We start from the raw sequence: 24014 nt of genomic DNA, 5'->3' as shown, positions 1-24014 counted from the left end.
ATTCAATTTTAAAAAACCAGATAATTGAAACACAATTTCTCAATTGAGATAATCTTACAATGATACTGTCTCAATTGGACTGACCCAATGTACACTTACAATCTTAAGATGATCACTTATAATTCTAAAATGATCAATTAGAATAATAGCCTGATTACGTGAACTCATCTCATAATAAGGCGATTTCATACAAGACTTGCTATAATTAAAAAAATTAATTACTTAGAATTTTTATGTAGTGGTCCTATTGCCTATTGCCTATTGGTGATTTGGACTGAACCGAATCAAATAGTTATACTTATTCTGAAATAAAGAAAGCCCATCATAATAAAAAAATATTTATAAATTAAGCTTCTTTTAAAATTGATACCCAAAGTCGGTGTTTCTTTATCCGAACCTGTGGTGAGGAATAGACCATTGTTATTTGTTAGTAATAAGTCTGTCAAAAAGAATCATTACAAGCAGCAACATTTTGGGTTCTTATTTGTCTGTAATATTAAGTGCCAAAGAGAACTCAAACGTCTGGTTTGTAATAAAACTCTGATCAAATTGCATATGAAACTAATTCTTAAGCACACTTACAATATTCAATTAATCAATAATGTGCCGAATCCAAAGCTGTGCAGTGATCTATAGCAAGTAGGCAAAGTTGCCCTAATCTTTAGGAGGGCGGAAAACCAACTGTATAGAACAACAGAAATAGCACACGCCAAAAAAAATAATCGAGTCAAAACCTTTTATTTTGAGATTTCCATCTCATCTTCATTCAAAGTATACATAAGATCATCACATCCTCTCATGGTAATGTAGTTCTAAGTGTTTTTCTGTCGGGGCCGAATGACTGCAAAAGAAAACACGGGTAAATTAGTAATAGTTTTTAGGTGTATAAAAGCACAGCATCAGCAGTTCTATATTTTAGACTTTTTTCTTTCGTTTGTTCAAGTGTAGACATCAGCAGTTCTAAGACAGACAGATTTCTGCAAAATCTTTCTGCTATTTCTTCAGTTTGTTTGATAGGGAAGAATCAAGATCAAAACCACTTTCTACGGGTGAAGGGCCAATGACCGTAATCAGCAGACAGCTCCATATTCATCACTATTCACAATGTTTACCCATGCTCCTTTGCTGAACCTCTCAACTCTTTTAAACTAGCTTATATTTAATAACTTAAAAATTGTGCTTCTCCAGCAACATCAACCACAAGATTGTGTCAAGCACAACAATGCCGAAACCTTCATCCCAACTATATAGAGTCGGCTAATTGGGTAACAATAAAAACAAAAAAAAGGGGAAATAAAAAACAAGATGCTTATATTCATCATCCAAACTTGCACGCTTCTCTAGCTTTAATTAATAGCAGATCCTGATCACAAACATACATAGAAAATTTAATACAACATAGTATAAGTATACAGCTAATCTTCTTATCTTCACAAACTTGTGTTCTGTTCCTGAATTTATAACCAATTTAATTGCTTCAAAGAAAATTTTCCGAATATCAATCATCCTACTAAAACTGTCAGCCACTTTGGTACCATAATGTACAATATAGTTTACATACATCACTGCATGTAAAAGAGGCAGAGATAGTAAACACTTAACAATAAAATCAAACCCTACTTGTCCAACACCAGCTTGTCGTTTGTACATGCTCTCTTTCCCTGCTCCATCAATCATCTTAACCAGGTCTTCACTCCTTGCTCCTCACTTCTACACGTCCAAGAGGATTCAATTTGAAGACTCACCTCCATGACGCACCACAAAGCTCAATCAATCTTTTCCAGATGCATATTATCACCTTCATGGTTTACCCTAATCAAATCATTTGTGTGCATAACTAGATAAACTCTATCGTCATCTTACTTCCTCAAACAAGTAGCTTTAGAAGTTTCTCATCCATGTATCATCACCATGATGCTGACAGTTTTCACCAACAAGATACTGGAGCCCACTAAATGCGCATTGCACTTTTCCTAAACAAGTGCTCTCAGGATAAAACTTTCCCCCACCATCGCAATGCCTCTTTTCCTCATTTTTGCACTCAGCTTCAACGATAAGCTTCCAGCATGACATTTTGAATATATGGAACATTTTTAACATTTCTTTTAATAGAAACCCTCTGATGTCAGGATACATACCAATATTAAACCATATAGTCTAACATCTACGTTACTCGTGTCGCCACACAAGAGTTGATGGGCTATACGCTTTACTATTGAGTATAGCGTTCAGGTTTCGATGGTTTTAATGCTATCTTCTTCAAGCATGGAGCCTGATCAAAGCTAATGCATTTGATGGTTATATTTAGCTTCTATAAGCCTAGTGTTCTGCTAGTGAGTTGTGCCTCTATCAATCTACAGCCCAAGTATCTTAACACTTCATTTGGTATAAATCATACATATGTATAAAATTCTTGCTCATAGAGCTCAGTGATTTATAGATATTACCAATTTACCATCTCGTCTTTGGAGACATATAATAGCATTATAATAGCTACTGATTAATTAAAGGCTATTCTAGAACAAACTCATCTCTTGAATGGCCTATTTTATCACATAATATCTTAGTTGGGATTTCCTAGGGCTTTCATCAAATTGTAATGACTTGTGTGACTTGAGTCTCCCATTCCACCCTTATCAAAGCAAGTTTAAACATTTAATGATTCTTCAGCAAGGGAAGGATTAAGGCAAGTTGGCCCTTTATCAACTAGCGAATTTGCAGTGATTACGGAATAACTCCCTAGCAATTAGATCAAATTCTACAGAATCCTGATTTACCTATCATCCTAAGCATGATACCATATATTACCCATTCTGAATTTTGCAGGTCAATTTGATCTCTATTCAGTAATTGTTTGAGTAGTTCCTTGACTTCTCATCAAGCAAGTACAACAAGCATCCACTCTTGAAGCACCTCATTATCTCCTATGGCACTCACTGTCCAGTGCTATTTATTTAGCGTGTCTAAGAAACTTCTCAAAGCAAACAAAAAGCACTAGAGATCTTGAGCGGAAAGTGTCCATGGACTAGAAAATCTTTATTCTCCCTGGTGTATGGGTGGTCTAAATCTAAGAATCACACTATCTAACAAGATTGTTATTTTCAAGCCACACATGCTCTTGACCAGTAAAAGCAGATCTAGAGTTTCTAGAAGGTCGGCGAATAAATGAGTACAATTATTACATCAAGACTTAGACACTTGGTTATTGATGTCCTACATGCTTAGGAATGTAATAACATATCTAGAGATTATGGAAGGTGGGTGGCTCCATATAATCATCATGCTCAAAACTCTATGAAGAGCTCAGCCTATGCAAGCCCAATGTGTTTGTTTATTGCCTGGGTTGTTTTTCAATAAAATCTGTACAGACCTGAAACAATAGATGAAGACTCCTGACAGTGGAATATCACTTGTGTTATTTGTACCTTACATCAGTTACCCCTGATACAGTCAACGCCTCTTCTCTGACTACAGCTATTCTATTTTACTAGGGATCTACACATCTCTAGTGTTTACAGAATCGGACAGCCTATTGCTCACGAGTTGGATTTTATAAAATTTAGTAGGAAGGTTTTCAACTTAAATCATTTGGTAATAATTGGTATGTTCTTTGAGGATGCAATCCATGGACTGGCTCCGTACAGAATCTAAATCCAGATTCACTCCTGCACTAAAAATGTTATTTTCCCCCTAGTTTGCAAGCCAATAGTTCATGGCATGGTCATATATGAACTCCATCCTTAAAATAACCACAGCATCAACCTGACCATCAAGTCAAAAAAAACTGTCTAGAAAGAAAGATAATTCAGACAATAAGACAATAATATTCCTGCCAACATATATTTCAAAAGCTTCAGGCATAAAGTGCACTGAATTAAATGATCATTAATGAATGAGGTATCTCAGGAATCTTTATTCCAATACCCATTGAAGACTTATAGGATCACCAAGTAGGCAAGAACCTACTATTTTCCATACAAAATAAATCCAAATCACCATTCAAAATCATAAACCACACTATAGGGCATTAATCAATTTTATTATATGGTAAATCCACTTTTGAGTTAATCTTCACACTCAACCAAAGTATCTCTTCTCTCGAAACTAGCTTTTTCTCTAAAGAATGAATATAACATTCAAGTAGTCACTAATTACTAGAGAAATGATGGTTAGCAATGACCTTTGAGAACAAAAACTACATTTAAAACCAATAAAGCAAGTAGATAAGTTGAGTGCCAACAAAGAAGACAAAATGTAAATTGAAGGAACTGTTTTTAAAATTTACCTCTACCCCATAACCTTTCACATAGATGTTTGTAAAAAGCTCTGAGGAATCCGGCATGGGACTCTCCTGGAAACACCATTCACAAATCAGCAACAAGTAAAGCAACCAAGAAGTTCAAGAGAAATGAATAAAATCAAAAGACAATCTTTATGTGGACTACGACATATAAGACAATCTCTTACTTTAGCCTTAGCAATAGCTTCATCTACTTCTTTTCTAACATCCTTTTCAATATCCTGCATGGTTAGATGCAAAAGAGAAAGGAGGTCAAAAACAACATTTCAACCCAAAACTTCAGGGTTCACGGGAAATCAGTAAATGTCATAACTGCACATCTTAAAAGCACTTTATTCATTAAACCCAAGATTCAAGAATTTGAAAAACTAATGTGTTATGATAAAAAATACCTTCAGCTCCTTTTCAGTGGCAATATCATGAGCTAATATCAACTTTCTAACCCTCTCAATAGGGTCTCGTTCCTGTCAAGGAATAAAATATAAATAGTATGTATTCAATTGAAAATTTAGTTCTTTTTTAAAGTATTAGAGATTTCTCTTACTTGTCTTATTCCAGATATCTCATCACGTGTTCGGTAAGTGCTTCCAGGATCAGACATGGAGTGCCCATGATACCTATAAGTGTCCATCTCAAGGATCTAAAGAGAAAAAGACTATTATAAAACACATATAATGCGCAGTTAGAAAACAAGATATACAGCGCTAAGAGTAATACATGTTCTCTTCAAGTTTAAAACTATTAGATCCTATAAACATAAGTCTACATAAGCAACAATGGGTTTGATCATTAAAAATCATTGCATAGAAGACATGGTACGGAATCTGTAAAATATGATTTTAGATTGTAGAAAGTAAAAATAAATTTAACAAGTACCATTCAATTTCAAACAGCAAAAACAGTTTGATAAGTACAATTTAGTTTTACTCAGTAAAATTGATTTCAATTAATCAGATGAAGAAAACAAGGCTGAAGTAGCTTTGCATGTCACAAAAGTTGTAAGAACTTCTGGAATAACATTTCTCAGCACAACAATAAGGGAGTTGATGCTAAAAACATAAACTTACAATAGGCCCATTCTTCAAAACATATTCCTTTGCAAACTTGCAAGCTTGCTTTACGGCCAATACATCCATACCGTCAACCTACCAAATTAAAGTTTTGCAATTACAAGCATCAAAATTTTGTTACATAAATTATAAATATTGGGGAGATAAGAAACTGGAAATAACAAACAAATAATATAGGACACTATTTCACTATATGCAACATATTTCTATGTAGTTCAGCTGTTCAAGGGTATTATGACTTTCAACAGCAACAAACTATAAGCCATCATGTATACTTACAGATAAATTATTCCTCTTTCAACAATGTGTTGTTTCCCTTCCACTTTACTTTTTAGTTTTTAGTGTTCCTTTACCACACTCTCCCTCCAAGCACACTTAGGTGCGAGAAAAAAAGCTTTTTCAAGACCAAGTGACGGCGTCAAGAGGCGCACAGGAGGGGGAAAGGCACAGGGTATGCCTGGGCCAAGGTGCAATGTTTTTTAAAAATCCAAAAAAAAAAAACATTTTAGCATGCGCTTTTAGAAAATAGACAACTAAAGTCTCTCCAGCACCATCCTTGTACACACATTTTGATGCTACAATGACCTTAAATATCCTTATGGAACAGAGGGAGCAACTACCTACCAATATTTTGTGCCTGTTTGGTAATCGGTACTAAATGGTGGGAATGAGAATGATTTGAAGAATAAAATTATGATATATATATATATGTGTGTATATATATATATATATATCATGTCATTTTAATGGTAATAAAATTTTGATCATAAAGTTTTTTTCACAATTTTCCATTACCACTTAATACCATACGTTCAAATGGTAATACATTGGAATGAATTTAGAGATAAAAATAAGATTGTTGGAGTAAAACCATGACCATTAAACTTGCCAAGAGATATTCCTCCTAAAATTACACTAACTTTCCATTACCATTCCTACTTTTTAGTATTGATTACCAAACGGACCGTGTATGTACTTGTGCAAAGATACAATAGAATTAGAATATTTACATAAATTCTTTGAAGTTTTTAACATGTGATACAGTCATTCATGCAATCAGATGCAGATAGCTCCCACTGCCTTGATAATGTTGCTCATGCAAAGATACATGCATTTCAACAACATTTACAATTACAATTAATAAAAAACAAAGTAGTAGCACTGGCATCCTTTTGTTTCGTCATTAATCGGGAACTAAATTCATCTTAAAATTGAAAAGTTGTCTAGCACCTCTGCTATGTGAGAAATGTGTTCTAATAACCATATATGGCTTTAAAAAGTAGACATAAAACCAGTCAACAAAATGTAAAAACTAAATTGTATCCAACCTTCAATCCAGGAACATAATCCCCACGTTTGTAATAAGCTGGGCTCTTTGCAGCCCTCCACTCTGCGGTTCCCATACCATCTGAAACAAAATGCACACCATAATCAATTAACATCACTCCGTAACATCAACTAGAATTGCCCATGATTACATTCAACAATAAAACGTCAAATAAATTATTCAAACATTGCAAATCTGCAGAAAATTTCCACCAACTAAAAGCAGCTCACTTAATTAAACACAAAACAGTAAGCAATGGCAACAGATCCTTCAATATCCAAAAAAAGGAAATTTTTCTTAACTGTTTCAATTAGCACGTATATATCCTATTGAGTTTTCTGTTTTTCCATGTGAGTGAGGAATGAAGTTTTCATCAAAGATCCAGTTCCACGGAACTAGACTTTCGTTTTGAACGATACAACACACCAAAATTCTAACTGCAAACTTGGAGTGTGGGATATAAATTGTTTCCAATACAAGAGACACTCCTTCAGAAAAATAATGGGTTCCTCGCATCTTACCAAAGTATCTCATTGAAAAAAACAATCTTTGTAGCAATGCACCTTAAATACAGCATATTATTAAAAATAACCCAATTCAGTTGTAGTATTGGAACTCAAATACAAACACCGCATTTAAAAACCTATTTTTTCTGTAGCAATATACCTTAAAATTAAGATCACAATAGAAAAAACCAATTTTATTGGTAGAAACACACCTTAAATGCCAAGATACATTGAAAAAAGCTAATCCTTTTGTAGCAATCACAACTACAAAACCAACATCACATTGCAAGAAACTATTCTATACATAGCTAAGCACCTCAAAAACCAACATCACCTAAAAAGTAAATAATCTTTTAATTGCAAAATTCCTCAAGAACCATAGCTAATCACTACATAAACCAACATCACATCAAATAAAACTAATCATTTTCAACCAACAAAGCACCATATCAAAATACAGTTACATTCTTAGAACCAATACAACTCATAATTCACAGAATCAACAACAAAAACTACCAACAAATGAAAATATTCATTCTCAACCAACGCAGCGCAAAAATCAACCAAATTCACAAAAAAAAAAATCAAATCAAAATACAAATGTAATTAAAAAAAACCAATAAAAATTCAATTTCAACCAAGACAACTCAAAAATGAAAAATCGACCAAATTCAAACCGCAACAAGTAAAACACAAATATAATCCAAAACCAACAAAAAATCATAATTCATGCAATCAATTACAAAAACTGCCAGAAAACTTACAATGATTATTCTCACAAACCAAAATAGCAGGTAGATCCCAAAGTGCAGCCATATTCAACGCTTCAAACAACTGTCCTTGGTTAGCAGCACCATCACCATACATTGAAAAACTCACATTATCCTCCTTATTATACTTATGAGCAAAAGCAAGTCCAATACCCAACGGAACTTGAGCACCAACAATTCCATGCCCACCAAAAAACCCAGAATCCTTTTTATAAAAATGCATCGACCCACCTTTCCCTCTCGAACACCCATCTTGTCTCCCCATCAATTCCGCAAACGCACCGAGAAGAGTTCCTCCACGAGCAAGATATATACAATGATCCCTATACGCCGTAATTACACTATCTTTTTTCGTGATTGCGGCCTCCATACCAACCGCAACAGCTTCTTGACCATCGTAAAGATGGCAAAAACCTCGAATTAATTTCGCTTTGTAAAGAGAATCGGATGCGATCTCCATACGACGCATAAGAGCCATATCACGGAAAAAATTCATAAGTTCGGAGGATGATGTATCGATGGAGGTAGGTGGAGGTTCGACGATGTGAGATTTGTAAGGTACGCTGGTTTCGATTGTTAGGGTTTTGGAGGAATCGGTGGAGAAATGGTGGTGGGTTGGGGTTGAAATTGGGCGAAGGAGGGTCGTGAGGGGTTTGGATTTGATTAGGTGATGAAGAACCGCCATTGTTGAAGGGATTTACAGGAGAGAATATGGGATTGAAGAGAAAACAGTGAATGAATGAAAGTAAAGATTGGAAATTGGAGTAACTCAATGCAGGCCGATATTGGAGTAAATATACTGAAATGATAACACGAATTCTTAATGAAAAAGGTGTCAAAAGCACCTAATAAAATTTTTTTTCAAAAAAAGTATCAAATAAAACAAATTTTGACAAAAAATAACTAATGAAATTTTTTTTTTTTAAAAGAGAATCAAATAATGGTTGGAGTTAAATTTTTTATTATCTTTTTTGTCCATCTTTAAAAAATACCTAATAAAATTTTTCTTTTCAAAAAAGTACCAAGAACACAACATAATATATAACTCTAAGAACATCTTCTAATACAAATACAACATAAAAACATCAGTCAATACAAGCCTAGAGACTCACACAACTAAAATTTCATAATTATCCAATACAAACACAAAATATGAAAGTTTCAAACTTGACTACTTTGGTCTACTACATCATTAACATAACTTGATTGTTGTTGACTCCCTTATGTTGGTATAGACTTGTCCGGCTTCTTTCTCCTTGTAACATGTTTAACCCTTCGTTGACCACAATTGGCAATGAATGAAGTGGTAGCACTGTTAGTTGGAGTTGTAATGGTTGTAGTGGTTGTTGTAGTTATTGGTTGAGCTGATTCAGGGGCTCTGACTGTGGTTTGAGTTGCTGTAAGGGTAATGATGTAATTGGTGAAGCTGTATTAGGATGCTTTTTTGGTCTTCCTCTTTTAATTAGTGCTACACTAGTGGATGCTTCATTTGATTTGTGTGGATTCTTGCAAGTCTTATTGTAATGACCAAGCTCTTTACAATTCCCATCACTTGTCCCTCATTAACTTCTACCACATTGTTTTAGGATTTTTCCCCCATATTATACCCTCCATGTACAATATACAAGTGTATCATCTATCAATTTTAGGAGATTCTAAAAAGTAAAGGATATCTTTATCATTTTTAATTTCACTTCTCCCATCAAATAAAGTGTACACTTTTTTTTACATCAAATCCTTCCCACATCATCCAAACCACAATCATTCTTAATCAAATGTGCAATTTCAAGGTAACAAACTTCTTATTTTAATGTCTTGATCCTAAAACCCTTTCAATCATACACAGTAATATTATATTTTGCCACAAAAAACCCCCAAAGTAAATTCTAATCTTAATAGGTTACATGAGGTCACACAACCTAAAACAAAGTAATTGAAAGAAAAAGAAAAAAAATCAAAATCCAATTGCAAATCCAACAAGAAGAATTAAAGCAAAAGTGTAAAATTCAACAAAATGATCCCAAATTTTCAAAAAAAAAAAATAGGGCAAAGATTACTTACTTGAAGATTTTCGCAGAGGGGAGTGAGTGAAGATGAGTAAGGAAATAGTAAAGAAATAAGAACTTTTAAATTGCAAAAAAATGGTTGTTTGGGCGAAGCATGAATCGTCTCTAATGGTGGTGTTCGAACTAGTGAGGAAGAAGATGGAGAATTATAGGAGTGAGAAACTATTTTGAATAAGCAAATGAAAATGGGTTAGGATTTTCAAAAAGAAAAAGCAAATGAAAAACCATATGTGCCAGTCAACGCTATAATAAATGGTCAACTTAACACTAACTGTTACTTGATACTCTTTTAAAAAGAAAAATTTTTGTTAGTTATTTGGCAAAATTTTTTTTATTAGGTACTTTTTTAAAAAAAAATTATTAAATACTTTTTGATACTTTTTTTCTATTTAAAATCTAGAATTGACATTTTAGATCTTAGAATAAACATTTTACTTCTTAAAATTGACAACTAAAACTTTTGGAGAAGTCATTTCAAGTGTTGGAGTAGTTAGTATAATCATTGATGAAGAGTAGGAAGTAGGGACTTTAAACTTTGAAGTAGAGATTTCATGTAATATCTTATATTTAGCTTGAAAAAAAAGTGATAGACTACTCATATCAATAAGGTGCACTTTCTTTTCTAAGGAACCCATTTGTTAATAACTCCATTTCAAGTCTTTAAATAGACATTAAATGGTTAGAATAGGTTGGTAAAAAATAAATTCAAGCGAATAAGAAAAATTAAGACTTAAAGTAAGAGTTTTAGGAGTTGAAATTGACATTTTAAGTCTTAAATGAGTGTTTTAAGGGTTGAAATAGATACTTAAAAATAAAGTTAAACATTTGAAGAAAGAATATTAAAACTTGAGTATGAATTTTCAATGTTGGAATTGACATTTTTAAGCCGGATTAGGTGAGTGTCAAAAAATTTAAATTTTTTAATGGGTCGTCCATACAAGTGGCATACAAGATTTTTGTGTTTATAATTTTACATAAAAACTTGTAAGTGGCGACCTCATTATGAGACATACTAAATTACTAATGAGCAAGCCAAAATTGAAGTTTTTTTTCAAATAAATTAATTTTGATTAAAGGTGATCCATCTTAACATTAAAATGGTCAGTTTTAATTTAAAGTATATAACCTTAAATGAATCAACAATGATCATTTTAAAGTTCAATTTCGACATTAAAGTAATCAATTCAAGCCTTAAAAAGATCAATTATAAATTTATAACAAATTGATAAGTTTAAAAATTATCAATTACAATCTAAAAATAATCAATTTTAAGCTTGTATTGTCAAATTATAAGTCATCACCTGCATAGTGATCAATAACAACTTATAATTTTAAACGAGTTTATTATTAACTTTAAAGAGATTAATTACAAATTTTAAAGTAGTCAATTATGACTTTCAAGTAATAAGTTATAAATAATCAGTTATAACTTTTTAAAAATATCAATTTTGAATTTAAATGTTTCAATTATGACCTTAAATTGATCAATTTGTGATCGTGTATCGTAAAAGATTATAATTTGACTAAATGGACTACTCTTATGCAAGTAATCTCACAGTAAGACGGTCTCTCACAACATCTACTAATACTCTTGAATTTAGGCTCCTTGTATATGAACTTGTTTCATCTGGAGACAATCTTATACACAAGAATTGTTATGGTTCGACTAGTCAATTTCTCATCCAAATCTTCAAAAGAGACCAATTACCTGCAAACAGGATTTGTTATCCCTAACGGAATGGAGCTAAAGTTGAAACTTAAGAATTATTTTAGTGGTTAAAAGTTTCCTCCACACTTGTATTAAATTCTAACTCTCACCCAGATAAATTCATCCCCCCCTTGACTCTGAGATTATCCAAATTATTAAAAAAAATAAGTTAACAAGTCCTCCTTGCTTTCATTTCTGTACACTAACACTAAGAAACAAAAGGCAAATGAGAAAACAGAAAAAATTAATGAGCGGATGACTTTTCCAATCTCATACGTAGTCTCCCCTTGTCATCGCATGCATCCACTATTCCACTTGTACAAAATACAAATTGTATATACAAACGAGTGTACAGTACACTTCTTCAATAATCAACATCAAAGTTAGAAAAAGATAAATCCCAAATCATCTGTAAAACTAATAAATTCAATCCACACAAAAAAAATTAATAAAATTTGACAGACTGCATGAAAGAAAAAACTTCAATTAATTCCTTTACTAAATTGGCAGCATGGCTGCAAATATTGACAATATTCATATGAACTTACAAACCTGACAAGGCAAAAAAGGAAATGACCAAAAAGGGATATAGGATGGAACTAAAATTGATCAGTAATGTAAATGAATGAAATGATATTAGCTATATTTACACAGATTGTGGTACAATTGCAACAAACATACATTATACTGCACTATCGCCAATTATCGTTCCCTTTATTCAGTTGGAAGGAAGGAATTTGTAGGGAATACGTCTACAACAAACTAGCAAGTAGCCAAGTAGAAACTCTATTGCTTTCTTTTTCCCTTTCACTGTTCCATATAGAAATGACGACTATATTACTTTCTTCACCATATTCTCATAACTAGTATCGGTTTGCTTAAATTATTATATCCTTCATAAATAGTGCAGGCATTAAATAAAAATTCCTATGGAGTAGGAAATGTAGCTTACTCATTTTCTGATACATGAAAATTTGTTCACCAGCAACAGTAAGCCTTGCTTTAGCAACCCCCACAGCATTGCGAGAGTTAAGTGAGCAACGCATGCATCTCATAAAAGTACCATAATGTCTCAAGTGATATTGGCATGAGCATGACAACCATCGATACAGCAGTGAAAAATGCATCAATCTACACCTTGACCAACAAATCTAAGGGTCACATTGCTATGCATCATTGTGAGCTCGAAAGCAATCTGCTAAAAGGATCTAATCTGCGAGAAGAGCCCTTTTGTGACTTCGCCTGGTCATTGCAAGCACTGCTCACACGCAAAGTTCTCCTATTTCTTATCTTCCGGTAAAAGAAATCTTCAGTGTCTAATACATAATACACCTACGAAACATGACAAATTACCATGTGCAATAAAAAATGGTGATTCCAAATACTCAAACTGTAAAAGCATGCATTCAACCTTTCTCAAAAATGTCAATGTCTTCCAATGATCAAAATACCTTGGACGAATTGCAAGCTATCTTGCACTCTAAACCATTGACAACTTGAACTCCTTCCATGACAAAGGAAGCACTGGAGATTTCATCTCCACTAGTATGCTGGCGTTTACTCCTGCTACAGCAAGTATCTTGTATCAGTGAAATCCATCCAACACCCTTAATAAAAGGGCCAATTTAAAGTCAAAGACCGCATACCTCTTTAGAAAAATCCCAGTCTTCTCTTTCTTATCTGGGACGACTGAGAGGAATTCATTATGTAGATAGGCTGAAAAAGTGGGGTCCAATGACACAGCTGAAACTTCAGGTTTTTCATGCCCTTTCTCCATTAATTGAATAGACAAGCGAGTCGGTGAGGATGACTGCAGCAATAACCAAAAATGTATGACTAAATGAATGTTGCAAATGATCATAAATGGAGAAAATAAAACAGAAAAGTGCAAATAAAATTGAACGTACGCATTCAATGCGGTATATGTTCTCCTCATGAAGTAAAACACGAGCATTTTCGTGATAAACGACATCCAAGAATCGCTCTGGTTTTCTAGAGCTTTCATATGCATATAACTGAAGAAGCTTGTTGTCCATTTCCTCAGTGGCCAATATTTGAAGCTGATAATCAAACACAAGCAACAAAACAAGTTAGATTTATTCAAGGAAAAAACAACTAAATAGCAAGTTTTTGGAATTTGAAAAACCTGTTTGACAAGCTTGTATATGAGTTTGTCTAAAGTGAACAGAAGATATGACTGGGTACCAACAATTGCTCGGCAATCATCCTCAAATTTAGTATTGTCAGATGAACCATCAACCAAACTATATAGTGCATTCATAAACCTGTAACAAGAACATTTACATCAGTTTATAACGCATACAGCTAAGTCCGGAAGCAAAAAAACAAATCCATATTACACAACCTTGAATACAGGTCAGTCGGAACTGTTTCAAGTGAACATTTCCATTTCCTGTCACCAGAAGACGAGTTAATCTTCGCCGATTGTATTCTATCGTACAGAGTCTGTTCAAAAGAGAAGTTAGACGGTTACATAGGAATAGCTAAAGAATATTTGACATGTATTTTGCGTAAAGTCATCCTTACTTGATGTAGTCTAAAGAGCACATAAAAGGAATCATTGCCATAGAAGATGCGGGAACTCTTTGTTCTTTCGTTTAAAGCTGTAGGTACATGCTTTACAAGAGGCTTCACTGTTTGCAGAAAGCGTTCTGAGGGAGGCAATGATGTCCCATCTCCATCTTGTGCATCTGCCATTCCTTCAGCCTCACCTTCACTCTCTGCCTTGTTATCATTCTCATCATGTTCTACTTCATCTTGATCAGGAGAGCAATCCTCTCTCTCACCAGATTCACTGGGGGAAACATCCCCATTCTCTGAAACATTCTCACTGTCCTCAGATGACCTGTGAGCACTTTCCTCGCCTTCATCATCAACATCTACATCATTTTCACCTCCAGCCTCACCATCATGTGCCTCACGTCTCTGTCTGCTTGGACGTGGTGCATTTGAAGCACCGTCATTTGGCTTATTAGCAGGCTCTGTTGCCGCATTTCCATAAAGTGCAAAATTATCTTCCTCAAAATCTCCATTTGGAGACAACTCACCCTCCTCTCTTTCAGCCTTAGTATGTCCATTAGACAATTCACAGTATTTAACATCTTTGTTGGCTCCTGGCACTCCATTTGATGTGGTAAGTGGCTTAGAAGAATCAGCAACCTGCAGAATCAAAAGGCATCACATAAGTCAAGCAATTGTAGACAAAAGAAACGTTCCAACAAGACAATATCAAACATCCATATAGAGCTCCTAAAGTTGTTCATTTAATTGTCATGTAAATTATTGTTGAGGCCTTTGAATTCTTGAGATGTGAGCTAAAGAGTCGATCATATGAAAGAGGATGTAGCATAATAATCAACTAAGTATTAGGCAATATAATATGAACTGAAACATGCGAGAAACTAAATAAGGTCCTTGACTTGTAAGCTTACTCCTGTAAAAAAAATAAACATACCTCCATTGAAGTCAAATTTCCACCATTAGATCTCGACTCAAGACCAATGTCATCTGCCGTATTTCCAACTCTTGATAGTGTAGCAATATGACCTGGGTAGCGTCAGAAAGTTCCAACCATCAAGTCAAAACGTAAAGACAAGAACAAATAATAGCAACCAACTTCCAAAACATGAAGTCAAAAGCAAAAGCTTATGTGCCTTGTTACACGATCATGACATCTATGTACATCATGAAACCTTTCACGTATTAACATAAAACAAACATTAATGCTATGTTTGGATAAGGAAATGGAGGGATTGTATTTCCTTCATTTGTATAAAAAAGAGGAGGGGAGAGAACGGAGGGAAGAAAATTGAAGGGGGGGGGGGGGGGGGGGGGGATTCCTTCACATTTTGTACAAAACAAACACTTCCAATGTAAAAAATACTTCCAAAATTAAAAATATTTGGAAGGAAAAACACAAATCTTCCCTCCCCTCCCATACTCTCCCCTCTCCTTCACTCCTAACATGGGATCCAAACATGTCGTAAACCTCCAAGTAGTAAAGGTTAGCATGAACAGAGTTCTACCTACATTAGATCATCAAATATAGTGATTATGTTCATCACAACTGTCATCAGTAAACATACCTGAAGAGTTTTCAACGTTTCTTCCATGAAATTGCTCAACTCCATATGGAAGAGACGCACGAGTAGTGCTTAATTGTTCATTGGAAGTGGGTTGTTTTCCTAGACTAGATATCTGATCAACCATGTTGCTGTTACTCTGTGTTCTACCTTGATGCAGGGCATTGCTACTGCCATCAGGATATCCATTATCTTTCGCATGATTGCCAGAACTGGATTGTTCCGGTGGACTACCTTCATGTTTGTGAATAGCAGCAGAACCATCAGGGCTTCTATCACTCTCACCAGTAGCAGGGTCTTCGGCTCTGATATCCTCCTTGACTCTCACAGCATCTTCAGAGTCTTCTGCACCATGAGCTCGAGCAGGCACACCAAGCATGGGTTCGAGAAAAGTTGTCCAGATTTTCATCACTTTATCAACCTGTTCAGCCGTACAAACTTCACCACAGGAATATTTCATGAGTTGATACAAATCTTCATGTATTTCTGCATCAGGGTACTCAAATTCCATATGGGAAACGATGGTTCGTTTGTTTCCAGCGGCAACAGCAAGTACATCATCCTCTTTGCCTTTCTGCTCACTGATCTCTTTAACCTCTGCCAATAAAGCTGCATATAGAATTATGATAATCAAATCAGTTAGACCTTAAGTATTACCACACTATAACACCTTGTCCTCAGATTCAGAGCAGATCATTCTGTAATTAACCTAAAGCAAGCCTCAGGTTAAAGAAAGACAAGCGTACTAAAAGAAAATCAACAAATTACCTTTTGTACTCAAGCTCTTTGTGTCATGCTGCTTGAAGTAAAAGCTACGATGATCAAGTGATTTGTGATAATTTTTAGCATATATTTCAGCCCACACCTTATTGAAATCAGCTCGGCATCTGGCCCACTCTTCTTGTTTTTGTTTCAAACGAGTCAATATAACAGGCAAAGCAAGAATTGCATTTTTTCTCAACACGTCCATGACATCAAGACCATGGTCCCCATACAATCGTTCTATGCATCTTAAATTTATAGCTGAAAGGAAAGAAAGATATGTCAAACATGATATGACATAGAAAACACTGTAAAAAGAAAGATCAGAGTTTGCACGCAGAATGTACATGTAAAGTGATCCTCTATCCGAATAGGATTTTCTGTTTTAATTATGTTGGAGTTGATTTTATCCAAAATGTCCTCCACACGCTTAATTGTAATATTCACAGACTCCAACAGCATGTCTAGCTCAAACCTGAACGAGACACAGCATGATGAGAAAGCATTTGGAAGAGAATATGAACATGCAGGAGACTCAATTTGGATATATCTCAATAAAGCTACTAATTTGTGCAAAATGATACTTGCCAAGGGAGACCTGCATAACACAACCATATCCACTGACTGCATAGTAAAACAACTTTGAAGCAAGGACTATACTGAACAATATAGCATTGATACCTGTCATCTTCGCATCGGAAAAGGCTCTCCTCATACTGATTTTTCCGCATGTGTTTAAATGAATAATCCTCACTTCCAGAAGTGACAGAGACCCAATGATCATTCAACACTTTAGCTCCAAGATCTGTTCTGTGGCTTGCCATAGGTATGGGATACTGCAGCAATCAAACACACAAGGACTTAGAAAAAGAATTCATACAAGTCATCTTCAAAGCATCATGTCGAAAAGTATCTGCCTACATTCTTGGGAAGAAGTCGATAACTAGGCGTGCAGCGTTCACAATTGGAGAGGTCAAGCTCTTGTATAGGTTTTCCTATATACTTGTCCTTGTTCGAATTTAAAGACATCCTCAGGTTTGCAACTTCTTTGTTCCCATAAAGAGCACTTCTATCAGTGCGATCCCTTTCTCTGCTTTCGCGATCTCTATCCCTATCATATCTTCCAATTTCTCCTTGATCCCTATCCTCAGCTTTCACTGATTTTGATGGACCGTCGCTGGACAGAGATTCTGGCCACAAAGATTCTGGACAAAAGATCATTCAGTTAATTACAAAAGCATAACTTTTTCCTCTGTCGAATATAAATTTACAAGGCAAGCAAATGAATGCATTTAAATCTTGTGACCCTTAACAAAATATAAGAGCAAATGCAGAGGATAAAACACATGAACATCTGGAGATAAGGGCACGCACTTTTACTTATAACGCTACCAAGAAAACCATCTGCAAAACATCATATTTCACATTAGGAAGCAGCCTAATATTTGATAAGGTGGGATAGACTTGTAAAATAGTTCTCAAACATTACCAATTTTCTCACTACGTGTCAAGAACTCATCAAATCCCTCCATGAGATATGTTCCAAGTATTTCACCCACCTAGAAAGAAAATGGAAGTATTCAATCATGTTACCAATATGTTTACAGTTCAAAAGCTCCAAGGACCAAGATGTAGAGAGTTTTGAAGCAGTAACTGGTGTTACGCTAATGTAAATGATTGCTAACCTAGGTGTTGAAAAAGTTGCATAGAAAATGCAAATTCACTATCATGATTAAGAAATCATACCAAAGAATGCAATTCTTGTCTTGTGATAATATCCCTGCTATATATGTGAAGACATTTTAAAAATTCCTGATAATCCTCAGGACTATGCAATGTCTCCTTGACTTTTTCACAAAATGCAAATTCTTGGCTGTACATACCTGCAACAATTGCCAATCTCAGGACATGATAACCAGGAATGATATAGGCATATAAAATGTTGACTGTAACTGATATAACTTCTTTCCTAGCCTTATACAGAATATGGAAACAAGAGGCTACCAAGCCTTATAAAGAAAGGATAAAGTTCAAAGAAGAAAGCCAAAACCAACAAAAAGAATAAAATTAAGCAAAAAAGGATAAGGTACTGAAACCATTAGAATTAATAAAAGCAAAACATGAAATAACAAGTAGCTAAAAAAATCAATATGAATGGACTGCAAATTCACTAACTCCACCAAATAATTGTGTTCTAAATAATTTGATAAAAATGAAAGCACATTTTCTGCTACGCCTGTCCATCAAAAATGAGCTTTATGGTGCTCTACGAAAAAAAAATAAAGATGAAAAGTTCAAAAGGTCTTCACATATTGTTTTCAGAATAAGAATTTGATAATCACAGTAAAATTAAACACAAGTCAGCTATGCATTTATTTAGTTTAACCAACAATAAGCCGGGTGTGTGTCTGAGCTAGTGCCTAAGTGCGTGCATTGAAACAAACAAACTGTACTTTACATACATATTTATATTCAATGATTTTCTGTTTTCAAAAAATCTTGCCACCATAAGACAGAGCTGATATAAACAATCAGAGTTTGCAAGCTCACTTTTTAGAGAATTCTTATCATCATAAGACCCAGGAACACGCGGTCCACAGTTTTCAGCACCTTGGTCTGTAACAGAGTCTTCATCCCTGAAAGTAGGTTTCTCATTGTTACAAAACAACCATAATAAAAATTATCACAGTCCTGAACACTGATTCCCATTCTAACCTGTGTACAACATCTTTTTTGTCTCGTTCTTTGTCAACCCTTCTCCTTTGCTCTCGCTCTACTTCCATCAGTTTATCATTGTCGAGATCAGAGCAACCAACGTTGATATCCTGGTCCTTCTGCAAGTGTAAATGAACAATCATCAGCAGGAAGATAATTGTACAAGAAAAGAGCAGAGTAGGAAGAATGATGATATATTATTAATTTATTTTTAGTTTATTACCTTGTCAAAATGCATCGGCTTTGTACTAGGCATCCTGTCCCGCAAAATAGAATTTCTACCAGGTCCATGTTGACCTGGTGCTGCTGCTGAAGTATCAGGAAGAAAATGAGCAAATTCCTCAAGAAGGTCTCGATGGTCTTGGAAGAGCGTAGCCACCTGCATATAGAGACATGATAAATAACCAAGATCATACTAACTACAGTCTTTCCTCTCTTGGATCCTAATTTAACAATTTGATGTTTATCTACTATGTCTCACTTTAAAAACTTTACATCCAATCATATCATCTAACTTAAGATAAATTATTTGGACTCAGTGAGGTATCAAAATCTAAGATGTGGAATTACATAGAATAAAAATGAGCAAATGATCTTTCCCACTATCTCCCCCCAACCTCCCCCCATATTAAGAGTGGATGCAGAGGAATTAAAAATATACCTCCTGGTAGACCTCACTAATGGTCTTGTTTTCTTTCCGATACATGTTTAGAATGTCAAGAAATGACTTGTAAACACGATCATCACCTTGGAAACGCGCCTGCAATAGCAACTCAATAACTTTTAATAGAAAAGTTAGATTATAAGTATTACAAAGTACATCCAATGCCATATTTCACCTTAATTTTGTTGACAAAACTAATCGCTTCCTCAAATTCAACCGGCTTCTTTGCAGGAGGATCATCCTCGGGAGGAAGGGTAATTTCATAACCTTTAGGCAAAAAGGTATTAAACCCTAGAATTAAGTTGCGATGCCCTTTGAACAATTCTTTAACTCTTGCAATTACACCTGTGGTATCAATCCTACAAATCAACATACAAAATACAATCAGCAAACAACAGGTACCAAATAATAACATCGCTTTTGAAAAAAGAGCAGGCAACAAGGATCAAACCTCTGAGCTTTGAAATCCTTCATAACTTCCAAAAACTCTTCGTATTTCTCTTTTTTATCTTGAAACATTTCCTTAACTGCCTTCAGATAAGCTAGGGCATCATTAGTCGTTAACCTTTGTGGCGCAGCCGCACCACTTCCGCCACCTCCAACCATTTGAGGCTGCCCAGAACTGAATTCCAAATCCACAAACTCTTAAGTCAAAAATTTCCATGATCACATTACAAGCCACTTACCACAAATTTGATCAAACCCTTTAAAAAAGCCGTACAAAACTCCAACATAAACATATACTTAATCTACTTTATTACTAATTAACAAAAAAGGAAAATAATGTATCAGCATCAAAAACACCATAAAAGTCAAATCTTTAGCCATAATCAAACTACAAGCATTCCAATTCAAGAGTATAATATTAATGCTAATCAAAAATTAATCAAAATTCAAAAAACTATCAGCAAACCTAATTATTCAAACATTAACGGCAACCATATAATCAGAACTAATTTACAAATTTACACATCAAAAAACCATCGAGCACAATTATTAACAAAACGTAAAAGAAATAAATCTTACGTTTCACCACGGAACGAATTAGCAGGTTGAGGCCGTTTGACTTGAGTCCCCGTGTAAACGTCATCTCTAGACCTCTTCATCGCTTAAAACATAAATTACCTTAAAAATCCTTCCCTCTTGATTTCAACACATCATACAGCTGTAATCACCGGAAAATGAAAATTTCTCTGCAAACATCAAAATAACTTAAATTCAAACAAAAATACAGATCTTGAAAACTTAAATTCAAACAAACCTAATCTAGTTCACCAGATCACAACAAAAACAAACAGCTTAACACAATCGCATTACTTAGAAATTACAGAAATCATGAATATCAACACCAACATGAAATTAAAACAAGAAAACAAGATTAAGAAGTGCAAAATATAAACAAGACGATCGCTGAACTTACTGTTATCCTTTTCGTTGGAGACGAAATATCTACAAACTTTCAACTCACAAAAAACATCGAAAGACAAGGAAGAAAAAGTGGTAGAAAGACTTATAATAGTTTGAATTTAGGTTGAAAATGGGAGAAACAGTACAAATTAGAGGGAAGAAATAAGAGTTTAAGAGAGAGGGTGAAGAAAGGCGGAGAGAGATTTTTGAGCTCTGTGAATTGTGAAGGTTGATTTTGGTTTTGGTTTTGGGTGTTGAGAGAAGAAGCTACATCCTAATGTTTGTAATTTGTATGTTGAATGGTATAATAAATAATAAAGAATAAATAATAATAATAATAATAATAATAATAATAATAATAAGGAAAATTGACTGAAATTAATCCTAACTATCACCCGTTGGCCAAAAATAATCCCGACTATCGATTAATTTTTAATAATCCCAACTATTAACTTAATTTGTTCAAAACATCCCCTTTCCAGCCGACCGATTGTAGCAGGTTAAACAGGTTTCAATTTTTTTTCCTTTTTTTTAATTTCAATAATAACCTATCTCCTTCATCTATTGATCCCCTTCCCTCTTCTTCTTCCCCATTAACCCCCATTAATACCCTCCTTCATTGATGAACCCTTACCTTTCAAAAAATCCCCATTAATCTTCAAATTCCTGCAACCTATGGTATTGATACTCCAATATTCATTGATGAACCCTTACCTTTCAAAAAATCCCCATTAATCTTCAAATTCCTGCAACCTATGGTATTGATACCCCAAAAGTAATTAATTCAGCTTGTTCTTCTATGTTTTCAAATCCTAATCCCAAATCTAGGGGTGAACTTTTTGGAGGAAGCTTGACATGCTACCATGGTCTTCTTGCGCAACTGAGGGTTGCCAAAAGAGGTACTAGACCGGAAAACAAATTCTATGGTTGTGGTAATTGGCCTGTAAGTGCTCCAATTTCTTGAAAAATTTTCAATTTTATTTTTTCACCCAAAATAAAACATATTTGATTTAATCTTTGTATGGTTATGATAGGATACTAATTGTAAGTTTTTTAAGTGGGAAGATGATGTTGACAAATTCACTAATGAGATCGAGAAGCATGAACAATTAGATGTTGAAATTGAAGCGTTAGTTGAGAAAATTCAAAAATTAAAAAATAAGAAGAGGACTATGGAAGAGGTGGTTACATCACTTAAAGTTGAAAATGCAAAGCTCAATGGCACAGTGAAGGCCTTAGGAATTATGCTTGTGTTCTCATGGTTCATATGTTTCGCGATTATATTTCTTCTTACTTAGCAATGTACTAACATTCAATGTAATTGGAGGCAATGTACTAAATTGCAACTTGTATTAAGAATCATCACAGCTTTGTTCATGTTCATATAAGCAAATAATCTGGTATTCATGTTTACATATCAGTTGATTACAAATCAGTACGACACAGCAACAAATTGCACAGCATAGCACAGCAACATATTAGTACACTCTGGCAGTCATCATGTTCTTGGATTCATACATATCAGTGAACACTTAGTTGCTTCCTCTTTCTTGGATTCATTGCAGACCGACTGATATGTTCTTGGATTCATTGCAGACCTACTGATATCAGCACAACAAATCAGCACTAACCAACTGATATGTTCTTGGATTCATACATATCAGTGAACACCAAATCAATACAGACCAAATCTGGTAATCATCATGTTCTTGGATTCAAACATAGTAGTTTAGTGCTATACAAATCATGGATTCATACAAAATTACAATAATAGTTCACGGACTCATACATACTAGCTACCCTTACAATCATAGTTAACTATAAAATTAAAATCACTATAGTGCTGGGATTCAATCATATTAGTTGTCCTTCAATACTAATGAAGTTGATTCTTGAGTACTGCAAATCTCCAACGTTGACCTTGATCTTGTGTTCGGTCCCTAACAAGAAAAGGAAGCAAGTCAAAACAACATAGAAACTGACTATTTAGCATTGCAAATATTCAATATTTACATGGCCTGTGGTTGTAGATGAACTTGCACTTCTTCCACTCCTTCGAACAGTACCCCTAACTCCCTGACCCGCCCTTATTGTTTTACTACCTCTACCAATTGCTGAAGGTTGGGTAGACACCAAGTAATGTGAAGGTTGCTGTGTTGGTGTTTTCAAGGGAGTAGTAGCAATTTTTTAGGTCTTCCTCTTGGTTTTTTGGGCTGTGGAGGGACCTCTTGCACCTTACCCTTCTCAGGGCATTTTAGTATCTATGTAACTCTCCTGTTCACTTTCTTCTAGCTCAGTACTTACACAATAGCTCCTATCCTCACTGTTACTATCACCTACCCCATCACTTGACTCACTTACATCTTGATCATCCAAGCCTTCACTAAGTGCATCCTCAAACTGTTCATTCCCATCACCATCATAAACTTCACTAACCCCGACTTTAGATGCTTGACTATCCTCAACCGTAAACTCTTGATTACCCTCTAACAAAAGGTTATCTTGATGGCCTATGGGGTTAAGTGGGGGACTATGAAGGCTAGGGTTTGGGATAAAAGTGGACAAAGGTTTGGGGTTCTATGTATTAAAGGAATCTGGACAGCTGTTTTGGGGACC

The 24014-nt window shown here is 34.7% G+C and overlaps 3 protein-coding genes across 11 annotated transcripts; 1 reads left to right on the top strand and 2 right to left on the bottom strand.

Moving 5' to 3' along the window:
• Positions 1-382: 382 nt before the first annotated feature.
• Positions 383-10229, bottom strand: LOC130807683 (pyruvate dehydrogenase E1 component subunit alpha, mitochondrial-like). 2 transcript variants are annotated; one of them, XM_057672985.1, is made up of 9 exons: positions 10035-10229; positions 7968-8772; positions 6699-6778; positions 5368-5445; positions 4845-4940; positions 4693-4764; positions 4468-4521; positions 4286-4351; positions 383-841 (listed from the first exon to the last, which is right to left on the bottom strand). In XM_057672985.1, exons 2-9 carry the CDS (start codon positions 8656-8658, stop codon positions 797-799), a joined length of 1182 nt encoding a protein of 393 aa, XP_057528968.1. In that variant the 5' UTR covers positions 8659-8772; positions 10035-10229; the 3' UTR covers positions 383-796. The 2 variants fall into 2 exon arrangements, with proteins under 2 accessions (XP_057528968.1, XP_057528967.1); XM_057672984.1 differs by having other exon boundaries at positions 820-4351.
• A 1986-nt stretch (positions 10230-12215) lies between these two features.
• On the bottom strand, positions 12216-21683 carry LOC130807788 (paired amphipathic helix protein Sin3-like 3). Of its 8 annotated transcripts, none has more exons than XR_009040650.1 (25): positions 21412-21676; positions 21018-21184; positions 20443-20613; positions 20167-20350; positions 19989-20087; positions 19551-19706; positions 19328-19446; positions 19163-19248; positions 18359-18495; positions 18102-18171; positions 17987-18016; positions 17534-17817; positions 17294-17448; positions 16960-17087; positions 16619-16873; positions 15854-16459; positions 15223-15314; positions 14295-14927; positions 14113-14213; positions 13894-14032; positions 13655-13807; positions 13394-13557; positions 13199-13313; positions 12700-13079; positions 12216-12557 (listed from the first exon to the last, which is right to left on the bottom strand). XR_009040650.1 is itself a non-coding variant. In XM_057673123.1 (24 exons), the coding sequence occupies exons 2-24, from the start codon at positions 21095-21097 to the stop codon at positions 12921-12923; spliced, it is 4113 nt and encodes a 1370-aa protein (XP_057529106.1). In that variant the 5' UTR covers positions 21098-21184; positions 21412-21683; the 3' UTR covers positions 12216-12920. The 8 variants fall into 8 exon arrangements, 6 of the variants coding, with proteins under 6 accessions (XP_057529106.1, XP_057529105.1, XP_057529107.1 ...); XR_009040651.1 differs by having other exon boundaries at positions 13199-13310; XM_057673123.1 differs by having other exon boundaries at positions 12216-13079; positions 13199-13310; positions 21412-21683.
• Positions 21684-22197: 514 nt separating this feature from the next.
• LOC130808608 (uncharacterized) lies at positions 22198-22696 on the top strand. Its single transcript, XM_057674059.1, has 2 exons — positions 22198-22341; positions 22433-22696. The coding sequence occupies exons 1-2, from the start codon at positions 22198-22200 to the stop codon at positions 22694-22696; spliced, it is 408 nt and encodes a 135-aa protein (XP_057530042.1).
• The last annotated feature ends 1318 nt before the right edge of the window (positions 22697-24014 follow it).

The sequence above is a fragment of the Amaranthus tricolor genome, chromosome 3 (genome assembly GCF_026212465.1).
Source record: "Amaranthus tricolor cultivar Red isolate AtriRed21 chromosome 3, ASM2621246v1, whole genome shotgun sequence".
Taxonomy (NCBI): Eukaryota; Viridiplantae; Streptophyta; class Magnoliopsida; order Caryophyllales; family Amaranthaceae; genus Amaranthus; species Amaranthus tricolor.
Note: the sequence above shows the minus strand (reverse complement) of the source record. Positions and strands in the feature narration are given on the sequence as shown.